This window comes from Cavia porcellus, unplaced genomic scaffold (genome assembly GCF_034190915.1).
Source record: "Cavia porcellus strain 051 isolate PalLab524CR breed Dunkin Hartley unplaced genomic scaffold, mCavPor4.1 scaffold_13, whole genome shotgun sequence".
Lineage (NCBI taxonomy): Eukaryota > Metazoa > Chordata > Mammalia > Rodentia > Caviidae > Cavia > Cavia porcellus.
The window spans coordinates 27807403-27832036 of NW_026947496.1; the positions used below are offsets into that span (position 1 = coordinate 27807403).

The 24634-nt window shown below is 39.2% G+C and overlaps 1 protein-coding gene and 1 long non-coding RNA gene across 3 annotated transcripts in view; one reads left to right on the forward strand and one right to left on the reverse strand.

Moving 5' to 3' along the window:
- Positions 1-1685: 1685 nt before the first annotated feature.
- Positions 1686-13028, reverse strand: CUNH6orf62 (chromosome unknown C6orf62 homolog). Of its 2 annotated transcripts, none has more exons than XM_063259960.1 (5): positions 12062-13028; positions 8843-9019; positions 7461-7583; positions 5672-5806; positions 1686-3036 (listed from the first exon to the last, which is right to left on the reverse strand). In XM_063259960.1, exons 1-5 carry the CDS (start codon positions 12101-12103, stop codon positions 2911-2913), a joined length of 603 nt encoding a protein of 200 aa, XP_063116030.1. In that variant the 5' UTR covers positions 12104-13028; the 3' UTR covers positions 1686-2910. The 2 variants fall into 2 exon arrangements, with proteins under 2 accessions (XP_063116030.1, XP_003468818.1); XM_003468770.5 differs by lacking the exon at positions 12062-13028 and adding an exon at positions 10748-12042.
- Positions 13029-13420: 392 nt separating this feature from the next.
- Positions 13421-24634, forward strand: part of LOC134478515 (uncharacterized) — a 37231-nt gene continuing 26017 nt past the window's right edge. Inside the window, exon 1 of the long non-coding RNA XR_010051184.1 lies at positions 13421-13777. This is a non-coding gene — a long non-coding RNA (uncharacterized LOC134478515). The remainder of the gene's footprint in view (positions 13778-24634) is intronic.

Here is a 24634-nt window from a genome sequence, read left to right on the forward strand (position 1 = left end):
AAGACTGAAAAAAAAAGGAAACAGCTTGAAAAAAATTTGGAAAACCAGGCAAGTTGTAAGTTGGTTATCCTTTGCTGGTATTAGAATGTATGCTTATCTGTTTAGATGCAGATGCAGACTCTCCCTAGCAGCAGTGGGAAGTGAGATCCAGGTATTGATTCTTAGTATACTTTCCACTTTAAGGAACCTGAGCCCTCTGTAGAACAGCAACACCAGGTCTGGAAGCTGGTGCACAACACAAGGTATCTTATCCCTGAAAATAATGAAGGGCTCAAAAAAATGACAAAGACATGCAAATTACACATCAAGGGAAAAGTTGAGACAATGTTTTAGTGGAAAATGGCAACATAGGAGGAATCTTAAAATGTGGAGGGGTATATACATTTAGAGTATTACCCTTGCAGCCACCTTTAAGATTGGTTTGGTCCAACAGCAAGAAACACCAGTGGAGCTCAAGATAGAGGTAGGACATTTGCATGTTTCTCATAGATTGCCAGGAATAAGTACATAGAGGAAAAACAAACAATAAACAAAAACACCTTGACCAGCAAGGAAAACCAACATCACTAGGGAACAGAGTGTATCCCTGGACATCCAACTTGAGAAGAGGCAACACAGTAACTATGAATTCAAATGAAAAGTTTATAGAAAGTTGGCCTATACTCCTAAAATGTCAAGATCATGAAACAGGCTGAGGAACAAAAGACGATATGGACATAACTAAACACTGTAATTCTGTACTACTGGGGATTTTTAAAGCTATCAATATCAGCTGAGGACATATAGCTCAGGGATACAGTACCCATCTAGCATTCCTGGGTTCAATCTCCACAAAAAATACTGAGTTAAAACTAGGATATGAATGGCAAAATACATCAATGTGATAGTCCCTGAAATTTTCCACTTCATTGCGGACAACTCGACCAGCAATGAAAATATACTTGTACTTCATGAAACATAGGCCTAAGAATTTTAATATATGCAAGAAATTCTGGAATGGTTCAGAAGATATATACAAAGAACAAACATGAATGTCCCAAGCTGAAGACTGAAAGTTGGGCACAGGTTATATAAGAACTTTCTGTATCTCTTGCAACTTTGTAATTTTTTTCAAAATAAATGGCTGCTGAATTGCCTAGTATACTGAATATAGTAATGTAATTCACAGTAAATGACTAAGAGCTTGGGCTTTCCTGTCAGTCAGCAGCCTATTTGTGGTACTGTAGTTTGAATCCAGGGCCTTGGTATACTGAGTTAACCACCCACAGCCTTTTTAAAATCTGGATACAACACCTCACTAAATTGCCTACACTGGCCTCAAATTTGGATCCCTAACTCTTATAGGTACACACAGTCCAGCCAATCTAACTGAAATTGTCTAATTCTTATGAGCCTAGCTTAAGCAATTAAGCCTCTGGATCTATTTCCACTCACCAGATTAAGAGCTTGGAAACAGTACCTATTAGAAACAAAACTGTTACTTCAAATGGATTCTAACTTTCAGAGAAAATGTGACAAAGCATTTTTGAATTAAAAAGGGTCACGACATAACGCATAAGCACAGGCTTCTAACTACTGAAAATAGACCGCATGTCTTTGATTCCTCTTTTTGCTGAATTTACAAACCCAAATGCTAAGTGACAACTACTCAGTGACTTAAGATAAAAAAAGTTACCACTTCAATCTTTGTGTATTCACCTGAATAGTCAGGGAACTTTCACCTATTTTTATTTAGGTTTTCATTTTTTTCAAATTCCAACCAGAAGCTAAATACAATTGGAAACCAGTAAGCACTAGTTTTACTCCAAAGGAGTAGGATCACTCAGATTCACTCCAATAAAAGTATGCAACTTTTAAGCAAAGATTTTCTTCATTTAAAAGGAACAAAACAAACTATACAGTAGTCTCTCCTTATGTTCATTGCACAAAATGAGTTCTGCTTTTAGAACTTTTGACATTGGCTATTTTTACAATTTAACTTTTTAGTAACTTTTTTCCTATTTCAAAACTCTGCTTTATCTTTAGGACGGTGTAGAAACCAGAATTTCAAAACAATTCACTCGAATTATTTTATAATTAAAATCTTTTTAACACCAAAAAACAAAATAAAACCAAAGTAAAGTCCTCTACCTATTATAGTTTCTGCAGCTATGAATGTATTTCTCAGTTTTATAGCTGCTTTAGCTACTCCAGACTCCATTATCGGCTTTAATGTATAAACGCATCCACACTCAGCAGAATACTCTTTATAACAGCAACTTGGGGAAAGAGATCTGGGAAAAAAAATACATATTTATGTACCAAGAAAACAAACATGGCCCAGTGAAATATGAGGCAAGAATGCCTACAATGAGATGCTTTTGTCATTTAAGATTTCTTTCCCATGGTTGTCATTTCTTTTTTAAACAACCACTTCTGGTCATTAGAATGAATCTGACAGTGCTCTGAACAACGGTGATTACACCAAAGCTATTAAGTTTTTAAAATGTTATTTATACCTGTTACATTCACTTCTCACCCTCCAAATACTGATGACAGATGTCAAAGAGGCAAACACCAGCACAAATGGGAAGACCATCAATAATGAGTATCACACCTTGTGCTTTCAGATACATTTAAGCATTTCAGTGTACAATAGTCCTTTCTTTCACATTTTTTAGTAAGATGCTGATGCAGTGCAGCAAATATGCAAAGCATCTTCTTTCACACAGTCCGTGCAGAAGACATCTAATTTTTTTAAGTTCTGAGATACAAATGATTAAAAAAAATCCAGGATGAGTAAGTTTCAAAATGCATAGTGTTCTGTGCATGAGTCCATTTTCTTTAAACTCTGAAAGAATAAAGTGGTAAGAAAACAAGAAAAAACACTGCTGCTGCATTCTCTGATCTTCTCCATTCGCTGGTTAGTAACTATTCTGGCATGTAAGGGCGGAGGTGATCCTCTATGGTGCCCACTGCCCAGTGGGTGAGCTGCTCCTGTGGCAGGTAGAGGCAGATGCTGCATAACTTGAAGATTGTAGCTTTGTTTTTTGGAGTCTGGGAGGGGGAAAATTTTAATATTTTTAATGAGTAAGAGTTCAATACACTGACAGTCTGTCACAATTTATTAAGAACGTAAGTACAGTACTAAAGAACATAAAGTATGGGATAAATTTCAGTCCTTACCCAGTCTAGTGAAGATGACAGTCTTGTAATATGAGATTCAGGAAAAATACAGTACGAATAGTTATTAAATCCATAAGGGACATATAAAGTTAGGGAAGTCAACTACAGATTACTTCCTAAAAGAGGTTAGGCTGAAGGTGTTCTGAGTAAAGATTTAAGTCATGCTTCTAGTCAGGAAGACAGCAGATGTGGTCACAGCAAAAGCTTGGGAGGGGATTAGAGATAGGTAGAGATTTACACACATCCTGAAGTTACAAGACCAAAAACCCAAACATTACCAAGTTAGACTCTGAGGTTATTTTGTTTTGTTTTTCAGACAGGGTCTCCCTATGCATTTCAGGGTGGCTTTGAGTTTGCAAGTGATCCTCCTGCCTCAGCCTCCCAAATGCTGGGAGTATAATTTTTAAAAAGCAGTTATATTTAAGCATCTAACTTACAGATAACATATGCTAGGTGCTTTCTCAAATAATTACTATCAGTGAATGAGATGGAACCTGAACCTACAACATGCTCATAAAAGTTATTTTATTCAAGATGATGGAGTCAACAAAACAGTTCCACCTGTACCAAAACTGATGAACTCTTATGCCTCAGTATCCTGTCCATCCAAAACTACCCACTGGTCTATTCCTTATCACCTATCTTAGGACAAAAAGCACAAAATTGTTGTCAGGGAATTTTTGTCTGATCAACTTAATTTATTTGCTTAGCTATAAAATGGGATTAATGTGAAGCGTAAATGAATTCATACATACAAAGCTCTGAGTACAGAGTAGACTAAGAATGTACAGTTTGTGTTGACTGCTATCATATTGATTTCCCTACAAACTACAAGTTGAGTCTTCTATATAATGCAAATTTAGCAACACATTTCCCCTTAGGAAGGTCAAAAACAGAACCTGAATGGATGAAGAAGACTGAGAGCACTAAAGACCAAGTTTATATACAATTAACTATTCAGTTTGCCTGGGATATGTGTTTCCAGGACTTGGAATTTTGCCAAACCCAGGATATTCTAGGCGAATTAAGACAATTAATTCACCCTACTTACAAGCTAGATTTGGTTCTGAAACTTAAAAACTTTCAAAAGATTCAAGCTGTTTGCTTAACTTAAAAAAAGACCTGCATCTGATACGTAACTCCTGATTTACCTGGCATCCAACAAAACAATTCCTTGAAGTCACTTCTAAATTATGCTATTTCATAGTATGGCCCCATGAAAGTGAAGGCTGAAACAGGAATGGTGGTACATGCTTGTAACTCTCAGACTCTTACAAGGATGACCAAGCTCTACATGGGCAACACTGTAAAACCTTGTCTCAAAAAAAAAAAAAAAAAAAAAAAAAACCAAAGAGCTGGGGATGTAATTCAATGCCAAGGCCCTTGGAGTCTAATCCCCAATACCCACTTCTCCCTCCAGTGACATCTAGTTTCTCTACACCATTAGTCATCTGTTACTAAAAATCTGTGTCATGGATTCCACTGTCAGGCAGTAAGGACCACATTAAAATAAGAAGGAAAACTAAGAGTCAACCAGAAAAAAAGCCCAGGGGTATAGCTCAGCAGTACATTCTCTGCCTGGCAATGGCAAGCACAAGGTCCTGAGTTCATTCCCTGGTACCAAAAAAAGAAAAAGACCTACTTACATTATTACCACTAAGTGATAAGTAATGTGTGTTACTTGGTATTATCAAATGCCTCCCCCACAAGCAACTCTCTTCTAAAATTTTCTGCAACACAGAAAAGTAAACATATCTTCCCAAATAGCTTGTCAGCACCCTGAGGGTAGTTCAAAGTGTGACAGACTGTTGTATTTTTTGTTCTTCGTGTGTTCTATTAAACAGACATATGGTTTACAGTTTAGTGAATACCACAGATACTTTTCTCAAGTCTTTACTGCTCAATAAAACCTCTGTTGACACCATCTAAGAGTTTCAAACTGCCCACAGTTCATATCTCTATGTCCTATTTTCTTGGTACTTACCACTATGTAGCTGTGTATTTTACTTGTTCAATACTGGTTTCCCATACTGGACTGTGAATTTATGAGGACAGGAATTGCTCTCTGTCTCATTCACTGCCTGGCACTGTGTAGGCAATCATTTGTTGAATGAATGATAAATTAGGATGCTATTTTTTTTTTTCGGGCTAATAACTTATAATAAAACTATAATATATATTCTAAGGGATGATGTAAATTGAGAGAATAAGCAATGTTTCATAAACTAAAAACTAAATTAGAATATTTAGATTGCTGCTTTAAATGAGAAGTATTTTTCTGTTGAACCATGACTTTCAAAATTAGCTCCTTACAAAGTTCTAATAGGCAACAAAGTTTGTGAACTTGAGTGAGAACTATGACACTTGTTTTTGGTTTTTTGTTGTTGTTTTAAGTAACTTTAAAAATCACACAGTAGTGAGAGAAACAAAAACACTCATCTTATTTGGAAAACAGCTTACTAATCAAAAAGCGCATTGAGCCCTGAAATAGTTTTCAAAAACTTACCTGCAAGTGCTGTCTGTCAATGAAGAGAAACACTGACTGGCTAGGGTTGTTGACGACAATTCCAGTCTTGTCCTTGCGGCTCAGTACATGCAGAAACTGTTTTTCATAGTCACCGTGATGAAACTCAAATTTGGCCTAATTAAAAAATTATAAACATTTTTATGAAACTATAGGTGTTACATTCCCTGAAATGTCTAATACGGCCTTTGGGCTGGGGATTTAGCTCAGCAGCATAAGCGCCTGCCTTGTAAGCAGGCAGTCGTGAGTTTGATCCCTGGTACCAATAAAAATGAAAAAGACAGAAAAAAAAAAAAAAAAAAAGAAAAAAGAAATGTCTAATACAGCCTAAAACATACCCCTACTGTCCAATATGTAGCCAGCAGCAAAAAAATTCATTGCAATTAAATGTTACTTAAAATCAGTTCTAAGGGGCCTAGGTTTCATTCATCTGCAGTACTGCCAAAAGAATCCCCCACACACACCCAAAACACAAAGAAAAGTTGCAGTTAACCTTTCTTAGCCTAGGTCCCATGTCTACAAGTTTAACCAATCCTGACTGAAAATATCTGTGAAAACAAAATCACATTTACATTGAACATTTATACACTTATTCCCTAGTCTTTCCCTAAATGACACAGTTTAACTACTTACATAGTATTTATAATACTCACATAGTATTTATAATGTATTAGGCTATTACAAGCATCCTAGAGATGATTTAAAGATATAAGAGGTTATACACAAATAATACAAGAATTTGAACACCTGCAGGGGTGGCTGGAGACAATCCCCACAGGACTGATTTTAATTTAATTACTTAAAGTAATTTTGCATTATTATTTACCACAACTGAACTCTGAAGTTTTACTTTATGGTAACTCCAGGTTTTCATTTTGATTACTATTTAACTGTAAAAGACTCTGGGCCGAGCCTGCCTGGCAAGTGCAAAGTCTGAAGTTTTGCTTTGCGTTAACTCCAGGTTTTTATTTTGATTACTGCTTAACTGCCAAAGACTCTGGGCCAAGCATGCCTGGCAAGTGCAAAGTCTTGAGTTCGATCCCTGGCACCAAAACAAACAAACAAAAAAGACCTGGGCCTACTACTATATTTACCTAATCTCTACCCTAGGTTTCTTTCTCCACAAAAAGAGGTACACCTCTATCATTATTATAAAGTACTACAGGAAAAGTTAAAATATTAGAAATATAAGGAGACCTAACATTTTTTGATTGGAAATTCTGAACACAGTCCCAGCTTCAGTGTCCAGCAGCACAAGGAAGGGGAAAACCCCTCTAAAATGCCTCTAATGACCAATGAAAACTGAGATGGAAGCCCTTCTGAGAACTACACACATGGCATTTCTGATTTTCATTCTTTTTTTATTCAGCTTATATGCTGGCATACTTCTATCAAGTCAGTAATATCCAATAAACAAACATACATTTTTACCTCTGTTTAGCCCATGGATTATCCTTAGTACTGTGTCAACTGAATTCTAGAAAACCACATCTTTTCAAGTTCATCTCTAGACTCCCTCTATACATCAAATTCCCACTTTAAAAGATTTTCTCTGGCTCTAATTTCAAAGATACAGAATAACCTCTGTCTCAAGAGATTATGTAATCCAAATGCTTTCTTCTCTTATACCAAAATATTCAAAGGTCTAGCATGAAATAAAAGTTATGGTATTAGAAACCATATTCATTCCCAAAGAATTTCTCAAATTTGACCCCATTAAGGAGTTTTCACTTATTAAGTGTTCATCACACTTTCTTTTAGAATAAAATACCTGAACAGGCCTAAAAGGCTCATCAGATTCCTTCCACCTAGAAAACAGGAGACAGACGATTTTCTCAATATCATTCCGAGGCCAAAGAATGAAATCCATCTCCTGAGTACAGCCAATTACATCCTGGAAAAATAATATAAAAAGCAAAATTAAATTTAAAAAAACAAAGGAATGAATTATACGGTTTGACTAAGAACCATTTTACAAGTGAACAGAGACACTGTGTATCATTTTTTAGCTTAAACTGTAAAAGTAATAGGACCATACAATCTGAATAGCTCATGACCTAATTGTTAGTGTACTTTGTACAGTCTAATGCCACCCACATGGAGACCTAGCTCATCCAAAGTATGGTGTAAATATCAACTAAAGATCTGACATTTTTGTTGTTAGTCCTTGCAGCTTTATTTCCACCCTTCAAAATTAGAACCTATTTACAAAGTGTTTTAAAACTTCTGATGTGAATCACTAGCTTATCACAGCTGAAATGCTGGCTTTGTTACTGGTATATGTTAACAGAATACCTACTTTTCTCCTCTCCATTAACACAGCCAATGTACTTATTTTCAAAGGGTAATAAACCTCTTCTAGTCCAGTACAGGTGTATCTCTAGCCTTCCCTCACAACAATCAACTGTGGCAATCTCTTGCTCAAACAGGTCCAGATTTATTTCCAATGTGTTACAATAGTTTAGAGGGTTGGCAGCAATGTATCAATTCTTTTAAATCTTTTTTACATTGCCCAGGCCTGGCCTCAAATTCAAGGTGCTCTTCCTGCCCAGCCACCTGAGTGCTGGGATTACAGGAATGAGCCACCATGCCCAGCTAAATTTCTTATTTATAAAGGGACATGTTAGTGCTCCCTTCAAAATGGCAAACACAACAAGCAAAACATATAACATTCACAATAATCTGGACTATCATTAGCAGCAAAATGTCATAAAAACAGCTATCTATGTTCTACTTCAAACCAGCTGTTTTTTTGGTGGGGGTACTGGGAATTAACTTCAGGACCTTGTGCTTGCCAGGCGGGCACTTGTGCCGCTGAGCTATACCCCCGGTCTTGAAGCCAATTTTGAAAGCATAAATCCAGTTTAAGAATTTAAAACTAACACTGAGGATGTTCAAACACTTAACATGGGATAAAGGAGATCTTCTACATATTTATTCATATAAGAATGTTCCCAAGCCTGTTTAAAAAAAAAAAAAAAAAAAAAAAGCACATTTAAAGTCCCTAAGGCACGATCCCAGTTGTAAACACAGCACAAAGACAAAAAAAAGTAACCTGAAGATCCATACCATAGTAATGCCCATGGCAGGTAGGGTGCAACCTTAACTCACAAAAACTTATTTTATCTACCAAGACTTAAAAAATGAACTCACCCTTCTCATAGACTGGTATCGAGGAGCATGGAGCTGTACCACATCCTTCTGTAAAAGCTCTAAGGAACTTTCCAAGGAATAGCTGGAGTCTCGCACACCTTTCAGGATGTTTTCTTCATAATTATTTGTCATTACTGGTATAACTTCAGACACTTCAAAAAGTGCTGATTTTTTTTTCTAAAAGATAAAGAAAGGTGTACTGATCCACTGGAAGTACACTATCTTTTAACACCCACCCCATATTACAATGTATGTAACTGTATCCCAACTCAGTAAAATTATCACCTAATTTTTATATACAAAACGCCTTATTTTCAGATAATTGGATCTTTTTGACCTCCCCTCACCCCAACTGTGAATAAAGAGGCTATTAACAGAACGCTTAATTTCTCAGTTACATAGCATTATGTATTCATAACATGTACTCATTTTGGATATTTCTTAAATCCTATGAGGAACTAGTATCAAACAACCCTAAAGTCAAAAAATGTTTCAGTGACACAGTACTGACACAATTTCATTTAACTGTTTATATGCAGCTTAAGAACCTGTATGATCAAAAATACAACTATTCAGACAAATTAACTATTTTATTCTTTAAGTGGGTCAGTTTCCATTACTACTTCTGGATATTACATACCCACAAGTGTCAGTATCTGAAAGGAGAAAAAAGGGGGCAGGGGACCAAGTGGTTTCAATGAGTTAACAGCAAATGCTAATCACTAATATAGCTTATAATTCTGTACTACAGAATATAGACCTTGAGTTACACAGGTCAAGTGTAAGGATCCTATCCAGTTGTAAAAAAGCAGATTTTCCCTAATGTTACAAAATGAGATGGTAAAATTTAGGACACCTTACAGATAACAAAGACAGATGTAGTCCTCACGGTTTACTTATATCTTGGATATAAAGAGCATACACTGTAATATCTTCAACTAAAATGTGACTTTATCAGTTTTGCAGTCAGCATATTAAAAAAATAAAGCACAAAAAGACGAAGGAAACAAATCCTTGGTACTACCCAGTCTTAAGACAATCACCTTAAAACAATTACTTTAAAACCACTTTATAAAGTTATTACTCTAAACAAACAGCACAGCATCCTTAGTAACTTTTAAGAATGAAGTAACAACCCAGGGACTTCCAAATACTAAACAGACAATTATACTGAGATTGTATTTCTGATTTAAAATTAGTTACCATTTTTGTGCAATGATGGAATTACCACTTCCTTATATTCCTAACCTAATCTTATGTCAAACAGCCCTGTTGACGATTTAAGAAAACCGTCCATTCTTACAAGCAAAAACAAGTTTTTTGCTTAACCACAATTCATTAATTGCTAGTTAACTGTGGCAATAATTTTAATTGAAAACTATTTTAGGCAATTTTGAATTTTAAAAATAACACTTCCAAACACAAATTAACCATTTCAATATTCAATTATTCCTAAAAATTTAGGTATGTTCTATTTCATTACATGTATCATATGAAAAGCTATCTACAGAGCTGAAGAAATGACCAATTCTAACACAGATTTTGATTCCAATTTAACACTTTCAAACATTTTATTTATACTTTAAATAATCCTTAAATTCAGTTATAAAGTTTCCTGTTACTCCACATTTAAGTTTTACAATGTTATCGGCCCAGGTCAACTAGCAAAAGTGGATCCTGCTAAGCTTTAGAATTAAGTATTTCCCAACTGATAGTTAAGAACTTTCCATTCATGATTTTAGTTAACAACTTTCCATTGATGATTTTACAACTTCACAATTCACAAAAATCAAGCATACTTCCACCATTCTTTAACCTAACGCTGATAAATTACTTAAAAGTAGCAACTTAGTATACACTTACAAAAATCACTTGTGCTAATTCACATTAAGAACTTTAAATTACCTTCTCCTTGAACACAAAGGCAATATACATCTTGAAGTCAAACTGGTCAGCTAGAGATTCTTTTTTCTTTCTAAGCTGAGCACGTAGTCTGTTCAGAGCTTGTTTCTTCCGGGAGTTTGGGTCCCCCATTTTGAAATACAGGTGGTACTAAAGCCTTTGGAAATTGTCACTAAACTATGGGCACTTTTTCTTAAGACTCAAGTACAACAGAAACAAGTCATTTTTTCCCTGCTAATATGATTGAATAGCTAAAATCACAACTGTAACCCCAAAACTGCACCTTCTGGCAATATTAGCAGACTGTCATATTACAGGGTCAAGAAACAAAAGCTGCTGTCCAGTCATGTTTGGACAATAATATCTGGGGTCAGACAGGAAAAAGGAAAAGAGGAAGGAACAAAAGAGGAGAAAATACTTCAACTAACTTCCTGAAAAACACATCTGGCCTGAATGCCAAAATAAAGGCTTTAAGGGGAAATGAAAAGCCTATTATCAGGATTTAGGTGTGCAATAAAACACAGCTAACACCAATCCAATCCTTTAAATCCATTCGGATTTTTCTCCTTTTAGAAGTGGGATTAAGAAAAGGAACGGGGAGAGGGAAAGTATGATCTTTGCTTTCCAAATACCCCCCCCCAAAATCAAAAACAAAACACCAAAACAGGGTAGGAGAATGAAACTGAAATACCCAATTGGATTTTACCCAGCCAGATCCATGGCTGTAGTACCTAATTAATTCTTAGTTATTTCAGATTTCACTATTGCTATGTATTGTCAGTGCTTGTTATTGACTACACTTGGTGGTGAGCAAAGAGAAAAGTGCAAAATCAGTAGAGAAAGAAGGGGAGAGGTCCAGGGTTTCCCTGCAATCAACTACAGTGTATACTGAGGGCGGACAGCTGTTGCCCAAAGGAGCCATGAGAAAAAACAGCGGAGTCATTACCAACTTCCCCATCACCCACATTTTCACCCTGAGGCGGCTGCTAATGCTGCTGCCAAGGAGAATCATGATGGCACAGGGAAAGGGGGGTGTTACACGGTATCAGTAATTATTCCGGCTGTAGTTAGACCTGATTCACGCCCAGGATCGCGACACCCTCAGCCCTGCGAAGAGTTCTACATGCCCCAAGGGAGCCTTCCCTACAAATGTACCCCGGCTCAAGATGGTGGGGAGTGCGACTTATCTCCCAGTGAGCATTGCTGAGGCAAAGGCAGGCGGCGGGTTTTCCCAAGTCCCGGGCGGTGCGCAGGGACGACCTGCCTTCCACCCCCCAGACCCCACCCCACCCCTCGCCTTCAGCGACAGCGACTCACTCGCACCACGGGAGACACGGGATCGCTCGGGTTCTCACTCATTTCATCGTGGAAACAATTCCCGCCCGGATAGAGTAGGCGGGAAAAGACAAGTGGGAAGGATCAAGTAGGGAGAAGAAAATAGCTGTGTTAATATTACTTTTTGAAAGTCAGCCCACCAACCCACCCCCCCAAAACATTTAAGTTCCCGGGTTCTGGACTCGCTTTCTGGCTCAACAGCTCATGTTTCCAGAGTGTGGATGGCTCGGGGTGGGGTTGTGCGTTCGCGTCCCGAAGGGGGAAGAGGGCGGAATCGAGGCGGGCGGCGGGGCGGACCCTCCCTGTCCCCGGGGGGCCGGGACTCTCGGGCCGACTCGGGCGGGCGCGGGCCTCTAGCCGCAGCCTGCGGGCGGAGCGGTGGCGGAGGCAGAGGCGGCGGCGGCGGCGGGGGCGCTGCTCGCAGCTCGGGCGGGAGCCATGTCAAGAGAACACCACCAGCCAACTGAGCCCCTCCATCCCCGCCGCAGTGCGCACGGTGACCCGGCCGCCCGTGCTGCTGCCGCCGCTCAGCCCCCGCCTGGGACCCATAGTCTGGCTCGGCGCCCCGGCGGCGACGGAGGAAGGACGCGGGGGAGAGGCGGTAGGAGAGAAAGAGAGAGACGTCAAGAAAGAGGGACGGCGCGGAGCTGGAGGGGAAGGGGAGGCGGGGAGCCCTGCGCTAAGGGGTCCGTCAGCGAAGTCAACCCCAAAATAAAGTTATTTCAGTTCGAGCATCTGCTACGAAGTCCTTCTTCCACAGTCGGGTTCCGGCTCAGCAAAGGAGGTCGAGGAGACCCAGAGGGGTGAAAAGCCGAAGCGGATGGCAAGGGTCCGCGGTGGCACAGGCTCGTTACCCCCCCACCGGTGGCTGCGGAAGCGGCAGCAGCCTCGGAGTCTTCCCGGGTCCGGGGCAGAGTCGCGTTTGAGAAAAGGAGCAAGAACAAACAACTTAAAATGGCAGCGACGGCCCTGCGTCACCCGCCCCTCAGCGGCACCGCCCCGAGGCCACTACGGCTGCGCACAGTGCGGGCCCGCACCATCTTCTCAAAAGCAGGGGGAGACAGACTAGAGGCGAGAGAGTTTTGCTGGTTAACAAGAAAAAAGGAGACAAAATTAAGACAATATGAATGTAGGAAAGTACCTAAGCTTTTTCTATGAAATAAAGACTATCAGTAATATTCCTGCCTTCAATGTAAATTTGAAAATATAGGCTTTCCTCCCCTGCAATATGGAGTTTTCCTGGGCGGGGAAAGGGGCTCTCTCCACCCCATGGTCAGGGCGTGTCAGTCTCCAGAGTTGGCGCCTCGCCCCTCCCTCCAAACGTCATAAAGCCACGCCGTTACGTCCTACTGACAAAGCACCCGGATGGAGTCTTTCTGCCCGGGTGTGATCGGCAGTAGGGACTTGCAGCTGGACTGGGCTGGCACAGTTTGGGGGAGCGGGCGAGGGCAGGGCTGGAGTGAAAGAGGTTGAGGAAAATGCTTTGGGAGAAGGGATTCAGGAGGAGAATTTCACTTCATTGTTACGATTGGTAGCCCTTCTGGGAACTGAGAATTCACTTCTACCGCGCAGCAGAGACGGTGTTGCGGTGGTCCTTCGTGTCCCCGGCGCACGTGGCTGGGCGAGGACACGAGCGCCGGATCTGGGAAGAAGATCAGAGTCTGCGGGGGGACTGCGCTGCAGTGGCCAAGGAGAGAGGTAGCTGAACCTGAGCCGTGGATTTTTCCTCACTGTGGAGGAGCAGTTTCTGTTAGGGTCCCCTAGGACCGCAGACCTAAATCTTGTCCCTTGTGAGGCTTCGTCCTCAAAATGTAGAGGGACGTTTGTCGCTGAGTCACCGTCCTTGACACCAAAGTGCAGTGAGTCCATTTCCATCTTTAACGTGCTGATTAAAACGCAGTTATATAAGTAATCAGCAAAGGTCAATACGCACTTCAGCAAAGCCCGGGTACACTTTTATTTGCTAGGCTGTGATAACTTTAGAAGTCTAGCTCCCAAATTACTGCAAATTTGGTAAAATAAATATGTATTAGCTTTAAATTTTTGTGATTTTTTTCACTTTTGAGCCAAAAAGATAAACTTTTAGTCTCAACTACTGTAAAACAATTGGATGTAACTGATCAAAAACAGTGACTTCTAATACCTTGCGGTGGGACTGTGCTAGTTCTTAGTAAGATGAGTTAGGAAGTAGCAGCAGTGTGCGCTGGAGCAAGAAAAACCTCTAGTTCAATTTTGTCTGTAACTTGGAAAGGCTGTAAAGTAGGTGTAATCAAAGAAATTAAAATTTGAAAAGCCAAGACCATCACGTTCCTTAGTGAAATTCAGGGAGCACTCCCTGAAGATTTAGCTAACCAACTCCGAGGAAAGTGCATTTATGTTGGAAATGACCTACCTGGGGGTAGGCTACTTTAGGATTTGTGAAACAATGTGGTAACATCTTGACTAAACATATCTGCTTAATTTCTCTTGTGGAGTTTTCAATTACACCATTAGATACGTTGTGACATAGTGAAACTTTTTTGTTGAAACTCAGAAGGAAACATTAAACTTTAAAGGAAACATTAAACTTTACATTACAGTTTTAATGTAATAACCTGGTGTAAAAATTCTGTGCCAGGTTCCTGCCTGAAGAATCCAGACCAGTCTAGGCAGGCATTTCCTTACCAACCAACCAGGGATATCCTAATGTCTTGCATTTATGGCAAGTTAAATGATTACTCAGGCATGTACTTACAAAGCCCAAATACATGACAGTAAGATAGTCTATAAATTACTTAATAACTATTGAAAAAAAAAAGCTCAGCCTTTTACCTTTAAAACATACATTGTAGCTGGACATGATAGCGCATGCCTGTAATCCCAGCACTGGGGAGACTGAGGCAGGAGAATTCTTGTGAGTTCGGAGACCAGCCTAGGCTACAAAGTGAGTTCAAGGCCAGCTTAAACTGCCTATGGAGACCCTGTCTCAAACAAAAAAAATCTTACATTGTTCATATGTGCTCTTATCTCACAAAAAATCGAGATTTCACAAATTCCCCCTCCCTTTCACACTTATACCCAGAAAGTATAGATTTTTCAGGAGTTTGCAAATATTTTCTCCTTTCATTAGTGCCCTGAGGTTTATCAAATAAAGACTTTGCTTTGGGACCATCTGTATGATTAACAATTTAATAAGCATGATAAACATCTACCCAGAATAAGTCTGTTTTGTTTTGTTTTTGAGACAGGAGTCTTGCCATGTAGTGCAGGCTGACCTTGCATGGAAATCCTGGCTCAGCTTCCCGAGTGCTGGGATTACAGGTGTGTGCCACCACCCTGTGCAACTGGGGTTTTCGTAGTCTGCCTACACCAAAGTTTTGCCTGTTCTATCTTCCTGCAGATCTAGTGTTTCTGTTTTAATAATTATATCTTTGATCTATTTTGACTTTAGTGCATGGTGAAAGGTTCAGGTCTAGTTTTAATCTTCAGCATGTGGAAATCCAGATTCCCAGTGCCGTTTATTAAACAGGCTATCTCTTTTATAATGAAGGTGTTTGGCTCCCTGATCAAAGATAAAATATGTTTGGAGTTATTTCTGCATCTTTTAATCTAGTCCATTGATCCTCAGCTCTGTTTTGTTTTGTTTTGCCAGTGCCATGTTTTTATCACAATAAATTTGTAGTGTGATTTCAAGTCAGGGATTGTGATGCCCCCTGCTTGCCTTTGTAGTCCAGAATTGTTTTGCTGTTCTATCTCTTCAGATTCAAATGAATTTTAGAATTAGGTTTTCTTTAATTCTGTGAGATATGCATATTGGTATTTTGATTGAGAGTGCATTAAATATAGCAATTTTGGAAGTGTGACATCTACACTATACTGATTCTTCCTACCCAAGAGCAAGGGATATCTTTCTGTTTTCTGATATCTTTTTTCATTTCCCTTTTCAGAGTACTGTAGTTTTAATGTAAAGGTCTTTTACTTCCTTCCTTAGATCGATTCCTAGGTATTCATTTTTTTTGGATGCTATTGTGAAAACTATTGCTTCCCTGATTTCTCTCTCAATGAGTTTGTTGTTTGTGTACAAGAATGCTATTGATTTTTGAGTGTTGACTTTGTATCCAGCTATACTACTGAACTTGGTTATTAAGTCTAGAAGTCTTTTGGTGAAGTTTGTGGGGTCTTCTGTGTAGTGTCACGTCATCTGCAAATAATGACAATTTAATTTCTTCCTTTCCTATCCTTATTCATTCGTTTCTCTTGTCTAATTGCTCTAACTAATATTTCCAAAACTATATTTAATAAGAGTGGTGACAGTGGACATCCTTGTCTTGTTCTTAATTTTAGAGTGAAAACTTTCAATTTTTGTCCATTTAGTATGATGTTGGCTGTTGGTTTGTCATAGATGTTTTTACCAGATTGAGATAAAGACCTTCCATTCTAATTTTTTTCCATTGTAATTTTCTACAGAATTTTTTTTTATCATGAATGGGTGTTGGACTTTTCTGCATCTATTGAGATGATCATATGGTTTTTGTCGTTGACTCTGTTGATACGGTATATTATATTTATTGACTTATGTGTGTTGAACTACCTCTGCATCCCTGGGATGAATCCTATTTGGTCATGGTGAATAGTCTTGATGATTTGCTGTATTCTGTTTGCCAGTATCTGTGTTCATTAGGGAGAGGGGCCTGTAGTCCTTTTTTTTTTTTTTTTTTTTTTTTTTTTTGGTTGGTCCTTCTCTGGTTTTGGTATCAGGGAGGTGCTTGCTTCCAGGAATGAATTGGGGAATATTGCTTCCCTTTCAACTTCATTAAAGAGTTTGAGAAGTAGGGCATTAGTTCTTCTGTAAATTTCTTGTGGAATTCAGCAGTGAATCCTCAGAACATGGGCTTTTCTTTGTTGGTAGATTTTTAGTGACATCTTCAGTTTCATTGACTGATAGTGGTTTATTTAGAAATCTTGTATCTTTTTGATCCACCTTTGGTAATTCTTATGTATCTAGCAATCTGCCCATTTCTTCTGTGCTTTCCATCTTATGAGAATACAGGTTGTCAAAGTAAGTATTGATGACCTTCTGGATTTCTGCAGGATCTGTGGTGATTTCACCTTTTGGTTCCTAATTTTGGTTCCTAAAGATTTGAGTCTTTACTTTTTTGGTAAGGTTGGCTAAGAGTTTGTCAATTTTATTCAATCTTTCAAAGATTAATAAAAGATTTAATCTTTGAAAGATTATTTAATAATCTTTGAAAAATAATTTAATCTTTGAAAGATTAAATAAAATTGGATCCCTGGCTCCTCCTCTGGCGCTCTGCTTTATGTCGGCTGTGCCATGCCATGAGCTGCTTTCCTCCACCATGCCGCTGTGCTGTGCCATCCTGCCAGGAGGTCACCCAACTATAGACTAAAATGGGAGCCAGAGTAAATCTATCCTCCCTTAAATTGTGGGAGTCAGGTATTGTGTCCTAGCGGTGTAGGAAGTGACAAAGACAGACATAGGCTTCCCAAGTGTCCTCACAACATGACAGTGCTTCTCCCAGACGGAGTGCTGTCACAAACAGGAAGGTGGGAGCCATGACATCTTTTATCACCTACGTTCAGAATTCACCTGGATTCATATTACATCACTCCACGGTGGTCACATGTTCTGTAATCCCACTCAGTGAGCAAAGGGGCTGCACAAGGTATGAATAATGAGGAATGGGTTTCCTAGGGCATTGTACAGGGTGGCTACTGTGAACATTTTTTTATGTTGGGTACAAACTAAAAAATTACCATTTCAGGGCATTCACAGGTGCACATAGTGGCACCCTACTGTATTTTCAGCACACTTAGAGGCTGAGCCAGGAGAATTGCAAGTTTTAGGTCAGCCGAGGCAATTTAAGGACGTAACACTATGTCTCAAAAAAAAAAAAAAAGAATTTTTTAGTCTAGATATGTAGTTTAGTAAGGATTATGGGTTGAATCCCTAATACCAAAAAACTAAAAAAAAAAATAATTTTTTTGAGACTTTTTTTTTTTTTTTTTTTTTTTTTTTGGTCTTTTTCCTTTTTATCGGTACCAGGGATCGAACTCACGACTCCCTGCTTGCAAGGCAGGAGCTTATGCCGCTGAGCTAAATCCCCAGCCCAAAAAATAATTTTTTAAAAAAAGTCATTTGCCACAGACCTCCAGTTCTGCCAAAGATATGCTAGGCTGAGGGCAGCAAACTTTTTCTTAAGACTAATAGTAAATATTTCAGGTTTGCAGGCTTGAAGCAGGCTTCAGTTCCACTACTCAACTCGGTTGTAACCTGAAAGTAACCATAGGCGATATATAAACAAATGTCTGTGGCTGAGATTATAAAATCTTTTATTTTTATTAATCCATGTTTGCAGTAATAGTGATTACTTTAATCATGGGGAGTTGATACATGTACGTTACACATCTTCACGTGTTTACAAAACTTCGTAGAAACGGACAGCTGGCTTTCAGGCTGCAGTTTGCCAATCTCTCAACTAGATTATATTACAATGAAACTCGCAGAATTTCAGTAGTTTAAACAGCAAGGGCCTACAGGGAAAACGTTCATTAGAAACTTGTAAAAATTCAGAATTTGGAGAAGCACATACTTCCATGATCAGTGAAACAAGAGATGGTAAATCCCACACTGGCTGTAAAAGCTTCCAAATAGAAGTGATGTCACTCTCATTCCCATTTCTCTGGCCAAAGCAAGCCGGCCAGCTGCTTTTGACTTCAGAGGATCAGAGAAGTGTGATCCCACTGTGTCTCCAGGGATGTGGTGAAGCAGGTTTATTTGGCAAATGGCACTGGTAACTCCCAGAGGCATACTGTTTCCCATTCTTTCAGTTTCTTGTACACGCTGAGCACATGCCCTATCATGGAGCTACACCCCTGTCACTAATTCTTTTGCCCTGTTCCTTCTCTAGATGACATCTTTGCCTTTTCATTGAAGATTACACTGTTAGCCATTTCAGGAGAATTCGCTGATTAGAAATGCTAGGCTATGAAGTCTATTTTTTAATCACACTTGTTTGACCTCTTTGTTTTTTCCCACATTTGTCTCACTTGCTCAAAGAGATGGCTCTATGTATCATCATTACTTTCAGCAGGCAGTATTTATACTATATGACTGTTTTCCTTAGTGTAGAACTGCACTTAATTCTCAGGTGTTTCTGCATCGTTATCATTACCTAGGGTTTAACGTTTGTTTTCATTTGATGTAAAATATATACACAACAAAATAAGCAAATTTTAGGTAATTTAGTGATGTATCTTGTAGATACAGCTTTCATTTATCTTGAATAAACACCAAGGCGTGGAGTCGGTGAGTCACAGGCTCGATAGGCATTTCATTTGTAAAGAACTGCCTGCCCTATTTCCAAGGGTTGCACCACTTTATCATTCATCAGTGTGTTCTAGAAGTCTCGTTTCCACATTTTTGCCAATATGGAGTATTATCAGTTGTCTTTTCTCATTGCTGAGCCAAAATACTAGACACTCAAATTTAAAGGAAGAAAGGATTATCTCAGCTCATAGTTTGTAAAGGTTTCTGTCCATAGTCAGCTCCAAGACTAGGCAGCATGGCAGAGGGACGTCACGGAGAGGAAATAGTTCCTGGCAATCAGACAGCAAAGCAACAAGTCGCAGCAGCAGCTTCTTTCTGTCCCTTTGTACTCTACCCAGGCTATACACCTATGGATTGGTGTCACCCACACCCAGGGTGGGGCACTCGTAGTCCCAGCATCACACACCCTAGATCCAGCCACTTTGGAAAAATTCTATCTATAACCCCATGAGGCCTTGGGAAGACATCAAGGTACAAGTCATAGCATCAGGCTTTTTTAACTTTAGCCATGCTGGTGGTGTACAGTGATATTTTTGTTTCAGTTTTCGTTTCTCTGATGTTCAATTCTGAGAACCTTTTCGTGTACCATTTGTGTATCTTGTTTGGGGTTTTGTGTTAGATTTGGAACTAGTGTTTGATACTGTTTGAGAGCCTTATGAAGAGACTTAATTACTAGTAATAAAAGGTTTGCCACAGTCTGATAACTGCAACCATCCCCTAACAGAAGCAGAACTTCCTCAGTGTACTTTCCTGTTCAAAGATGGGTTTCCTACCATTTTTAGAAAACAGAAAGGAAAGAAGACACTTATTTACCTCCTTTCTGTGAAACAATAGCGAAATGAATGGGCTACAAATATTCAATAAACATCTATTGTATACTGTATGCCCAGTATGCAGTCTGCTTTGAAGGCTAAAACATTAAATACTTGTTATCAAGGAGTTTTAAGGACTTATGAAGACAGTAATACAATTTGAAAAATAGTGAAGAATACTAGGCCATATATTTAAGACCTGAATTGTGAATGGCAGCCATTGAGCTAGGAAATAGTAAGGTAAGTAGATCAGTGAATGCTGAGCTGAATAGTTGGGATTTCCTGGAGGAAGTGTGCTCAAGCTTTGAAGGTTTAGAAGAATCTTGTTAGATTTAGGTGGGAGAAGAGAAGAATGAAACTTCTGGAAAAGGAGACAGTAACTAAGGACATGATACTAGCCAGCATATCAAGGGACAGTAGGGTCAAACTCAATACTGTGGGCGAGGCAGATTGAGAAGGGCCAGGCTTAAAAGAAGGAAGCTCTGATTTAAAACAGCAGCCTGAGCGCACACATTCTGTAGCAGGAAATGTACACACACACCCCATCCAGTATACTTTAGTTTCTCAGTTACCCAGGTAATAGTCCCTGTTCCAGATCCAGTTGCTCCTGTTTCTTAGAAATAGCTGGTCACCATGATGCACATTGTATAAACCAGTGCCCAACTGACAAGCCATTCTGCCTCAGCACTTCTTCATTACTCATGTCACATAATCCCTGGACCACCAGACGTCAGGGCCTGGTACTTTGGGAGTGACCCCAGTCAATGCCCAACAATGTAAAATAACTCTGCCTCCAAATCCTGGGTGTTTTCCTGTTTCTGTTTGCCATAGCAATTTGTCTGTTACAAAGCACAGTAAATAACCGGGGTGTGCTGGTGCATGCTTGTAATTTCAGTACTCTGGGAGCCCGAGGCAGAAGGATTACAAATTTAAATCCAGCCTTGGCAAGATGCTATTTCAAACATAAAAGTAAAGGCCAGGACTATAGCTCAGTTGTGCAGTACCTGCCTATCAAGCACATGGTCCTGAGTTTGATTCTTAGTACACTTATACACACACAAATAATAAAAATCAGGTATGATAGAGCAACCTATAATCCAAGCACTTGAAAGGCTGAGGCAAGAGGATTGTTGCAAGTTTGATACCAGCTAGAATCAAGAGAGCTCAAGACCAGCCTAAACTGCATAGCAAGACCCTGTTTCAAAAAAGACAATAAAAAACAAAAATAAAGCCAGTTTGGACAATTTAGTGAATATTAACTCAGATTTAAAATAGGATTAGGATGTAGCTCAGTGGTAAAGCACCCTTGGGTTCAAACCCCAGCATCACAAAAATAATTATTAAACAAATAATGGAAAAAATCATAAATGACCTAGAGGTCTAATGCTGGCCAAAGATCTAACAAGTGAGTATTCCAGAGAACCCAAAGAAAATAAAGTATGAGAACCAAAGTTAGTACAGAAATTGACAAAATATGCCAAGGTACCATCTTTAAGACCTCCATGAATCTTCAAATTGAAAGGACACGGTGAAAAAAAATGTTAGATGAAATATGGAAAATGATGATCCAGGAGGCAGGAGGACAATAGGTCAACTACAAAGTAATATCAAACTGTTAATGGGCTAAGTATCTGCAGATATCTGAATTAGCAGATATCTGAAAGCAATAATGTCTTTTGAAACAGTACTGAAACATCTGGTTGTCCATACTAGGAAGGAGAAAACGGTAACACGTCAAATCTTCCATAAGAAAAAATGTTGAATCCTGAACCAAATGTCATAGCTAAAAGAGAGAAAGAAACAGAATAAAGTACCTTCATGACTTGGGTAGGCAGTTTCTCAGACAAGATACCACAATCAGACACCATTATAGAACTGAAAAATTTAGTGAATCAACTTTTAAACTTTTGTTCAGCAAAACATAAGAAAACAAATAGGCAGTAACTGGGCATGGTGGCTCATGCCTATAATCCTAGGATTCTGGAAGACTGAGGCAGGAGGATCACAAGTTCAAGCCCATTCTGGGAACTTAGCAACTTAGTGAGAAAAGGGCTGATAGTACAGGGATGTAATTCAGTGCACGGGCCATGAGTTCAGTCCCCAGCACAAAAATAAATATTATACAAGCCACAAATTAGAGGAGAAATCCAAAACACAAAATTGATAAGGAATTAAAGTTTAGACTATCTAAAGAAATCAAGGCTTACAAAGTGAGTTCAGGCCAGCCTGAACTGCATAGTGAATCAGAACAATAAAGATATCAAGGAAGTTATAAAAGAATCTTTTTTATTGAGCTCAAGATTTGATCGTACACTACCCCCAAAGAAGATACACAAATTGATACATGAAAATGTTCTCAGATTCGTTGAACATTAGAGAAATGAAAACAAATAACACCATTGTACACTCACCACCAACATAGGTAAAGTTAGAAAGATCAACACCACCAAATATTGGCAAGGACTTGGGAGTAACCAGACCTCTAGTAGGCACTGGTGAACAGTAAAATGGTACAACTACTTGGAAATAGAGCAGTTCTTTATAAAACTAAATCTCTACTTAGCCTATGAATCAGCAACGTCATTCCTAGGTGTTTATTCAAGACAAATGAAAGCTATATCTACAAGAGGATGTGTACATGAATGCTTACACAGCGTTGTTCACTATAGCTGCAAACTGGAAATAACTTATGTGTCCGTCATTGGGAAATGGATAAACCGTACAATGTTCATGCAGTGGAATAGATACGGGCTACAACACAGATGGATCTCAAAGCCACTATGCTCAGAAGAACAACACTTACAGGGCAAAGAGACAACTGTGAGCATTCAACCATATGAAGTACAAGCAGGAGAAAATCCATGGCATAAGAAATCAGGACAGTGTTTATGTCTGGAGGGTGTGAGAGGTATTGGGAAGAGACATGAAGGAATCTCTAATTTTCTGTATCTTAATATGGCCTTGGTGGGTAGTGTCAGAACTCATGGAATTATATTCGCTTAATATTTGCATACATTTTACCTCAGAAGAAAACAATCATAAATGTTGAGCCCTAGGTAGTGATATATAATTGAAGTATTTGAGAGTTTAGGGATGAGTGCAGCTAATTTCAAAATGTATAAACAAATGAAATGGGTTGACAGGTAAACAGGATTAGCTAGAGGATAAGCATATAATGTGCACTGTGGAATCTGCTTTTTTTTTTTTTTTTTTTTTTTGTACCAGGGATTGAACTCACAACCTAGCACTTGCCAGGCAGGTGTGTATGCAACTGAGCTAAATCCCTGACCTGCACTGGGGAATCTGGGTGATAGGTATATGGGTGTTCATTATAAATACCTTCAATGTTTCCTTCAATGTTTTTTGTATGTTAGGTTTTTCAAAATAAAATGTTGAGGGAAAAGAGTGTTGGATATTGTCCCTCCAAACTCATGTCCACCTGAAGTGTCAGAATATGACCTTGTTTGGTGAAGGCATCTTGCAGATATAATTACTCAGAGGTGGGATCGTCCTGGATTTAGAGCGGGCCCCTAATCCAGTGACAGCTATCCGCACAAGCGGATAGGACACAGAGCCACACAGGGGAACAGGTAGGGTGAGGATGGATGGAGAGCAGGTGATGAAGACACAAACCAGGAGATGTCAAGGGTAGCTGGAGCCACCAGAAACTAGGAAGAGGCAGGAGGGTCCTTCACTGGAGCCTGAGAGGCAGCGCCCTGCAAACGTCTCACTATGAACTACTACCTTCCCCAAATATGAGAAAATAAATCTCTCTACTTTTGAGCCACCTGGTTGTGGTGGTAAGAACCTAACACACCTCTTAAAAATGACAAAAATAATACTTTGAAACTCTATAAAAAGAATGCTCAAATATGAAGCAAACTTCATGGATGTGGTCTACTGGCCATGAGAGACATGCAAATGAAGACAGCACTGAGATTCCATCTTACTCCAGAAAGCGTGGCTAGCATCAAGAAATCAAATAACGGCAAACGCTGGTGAGGCTGGGGGTGGGATGTGGGAAACGAAGTGCTTCTATATTGTTGGGAATATAAACTACTACAAACACTATGAAATCAGGGTGGACGATCCCTCAAAAACTTTAAACTAGCCATTGTCTCAACACAGCTTCTAGGTATCTTTCTGAAAGAGTGAAAGACATCATATTGCAGTTGTACATGTGTACTAATGGTTATGGCAGTACAACGCATAGTAGCTAAATCTTGGGAGCAGCCTATTTGTCCATCAGCAGATGTATAGATGAAGTGTGGGATTTATACACAGTGGAGTATTACTCTCCCATAAAGAAAGATAAATGTGAGTCATTTCTAAGAAAATGGATGCACCTTGAGACCACAATGTTAACCACACAAGCCTAAATATCACATGGTTTCTCTTATATCTGAAGCCCAAAGT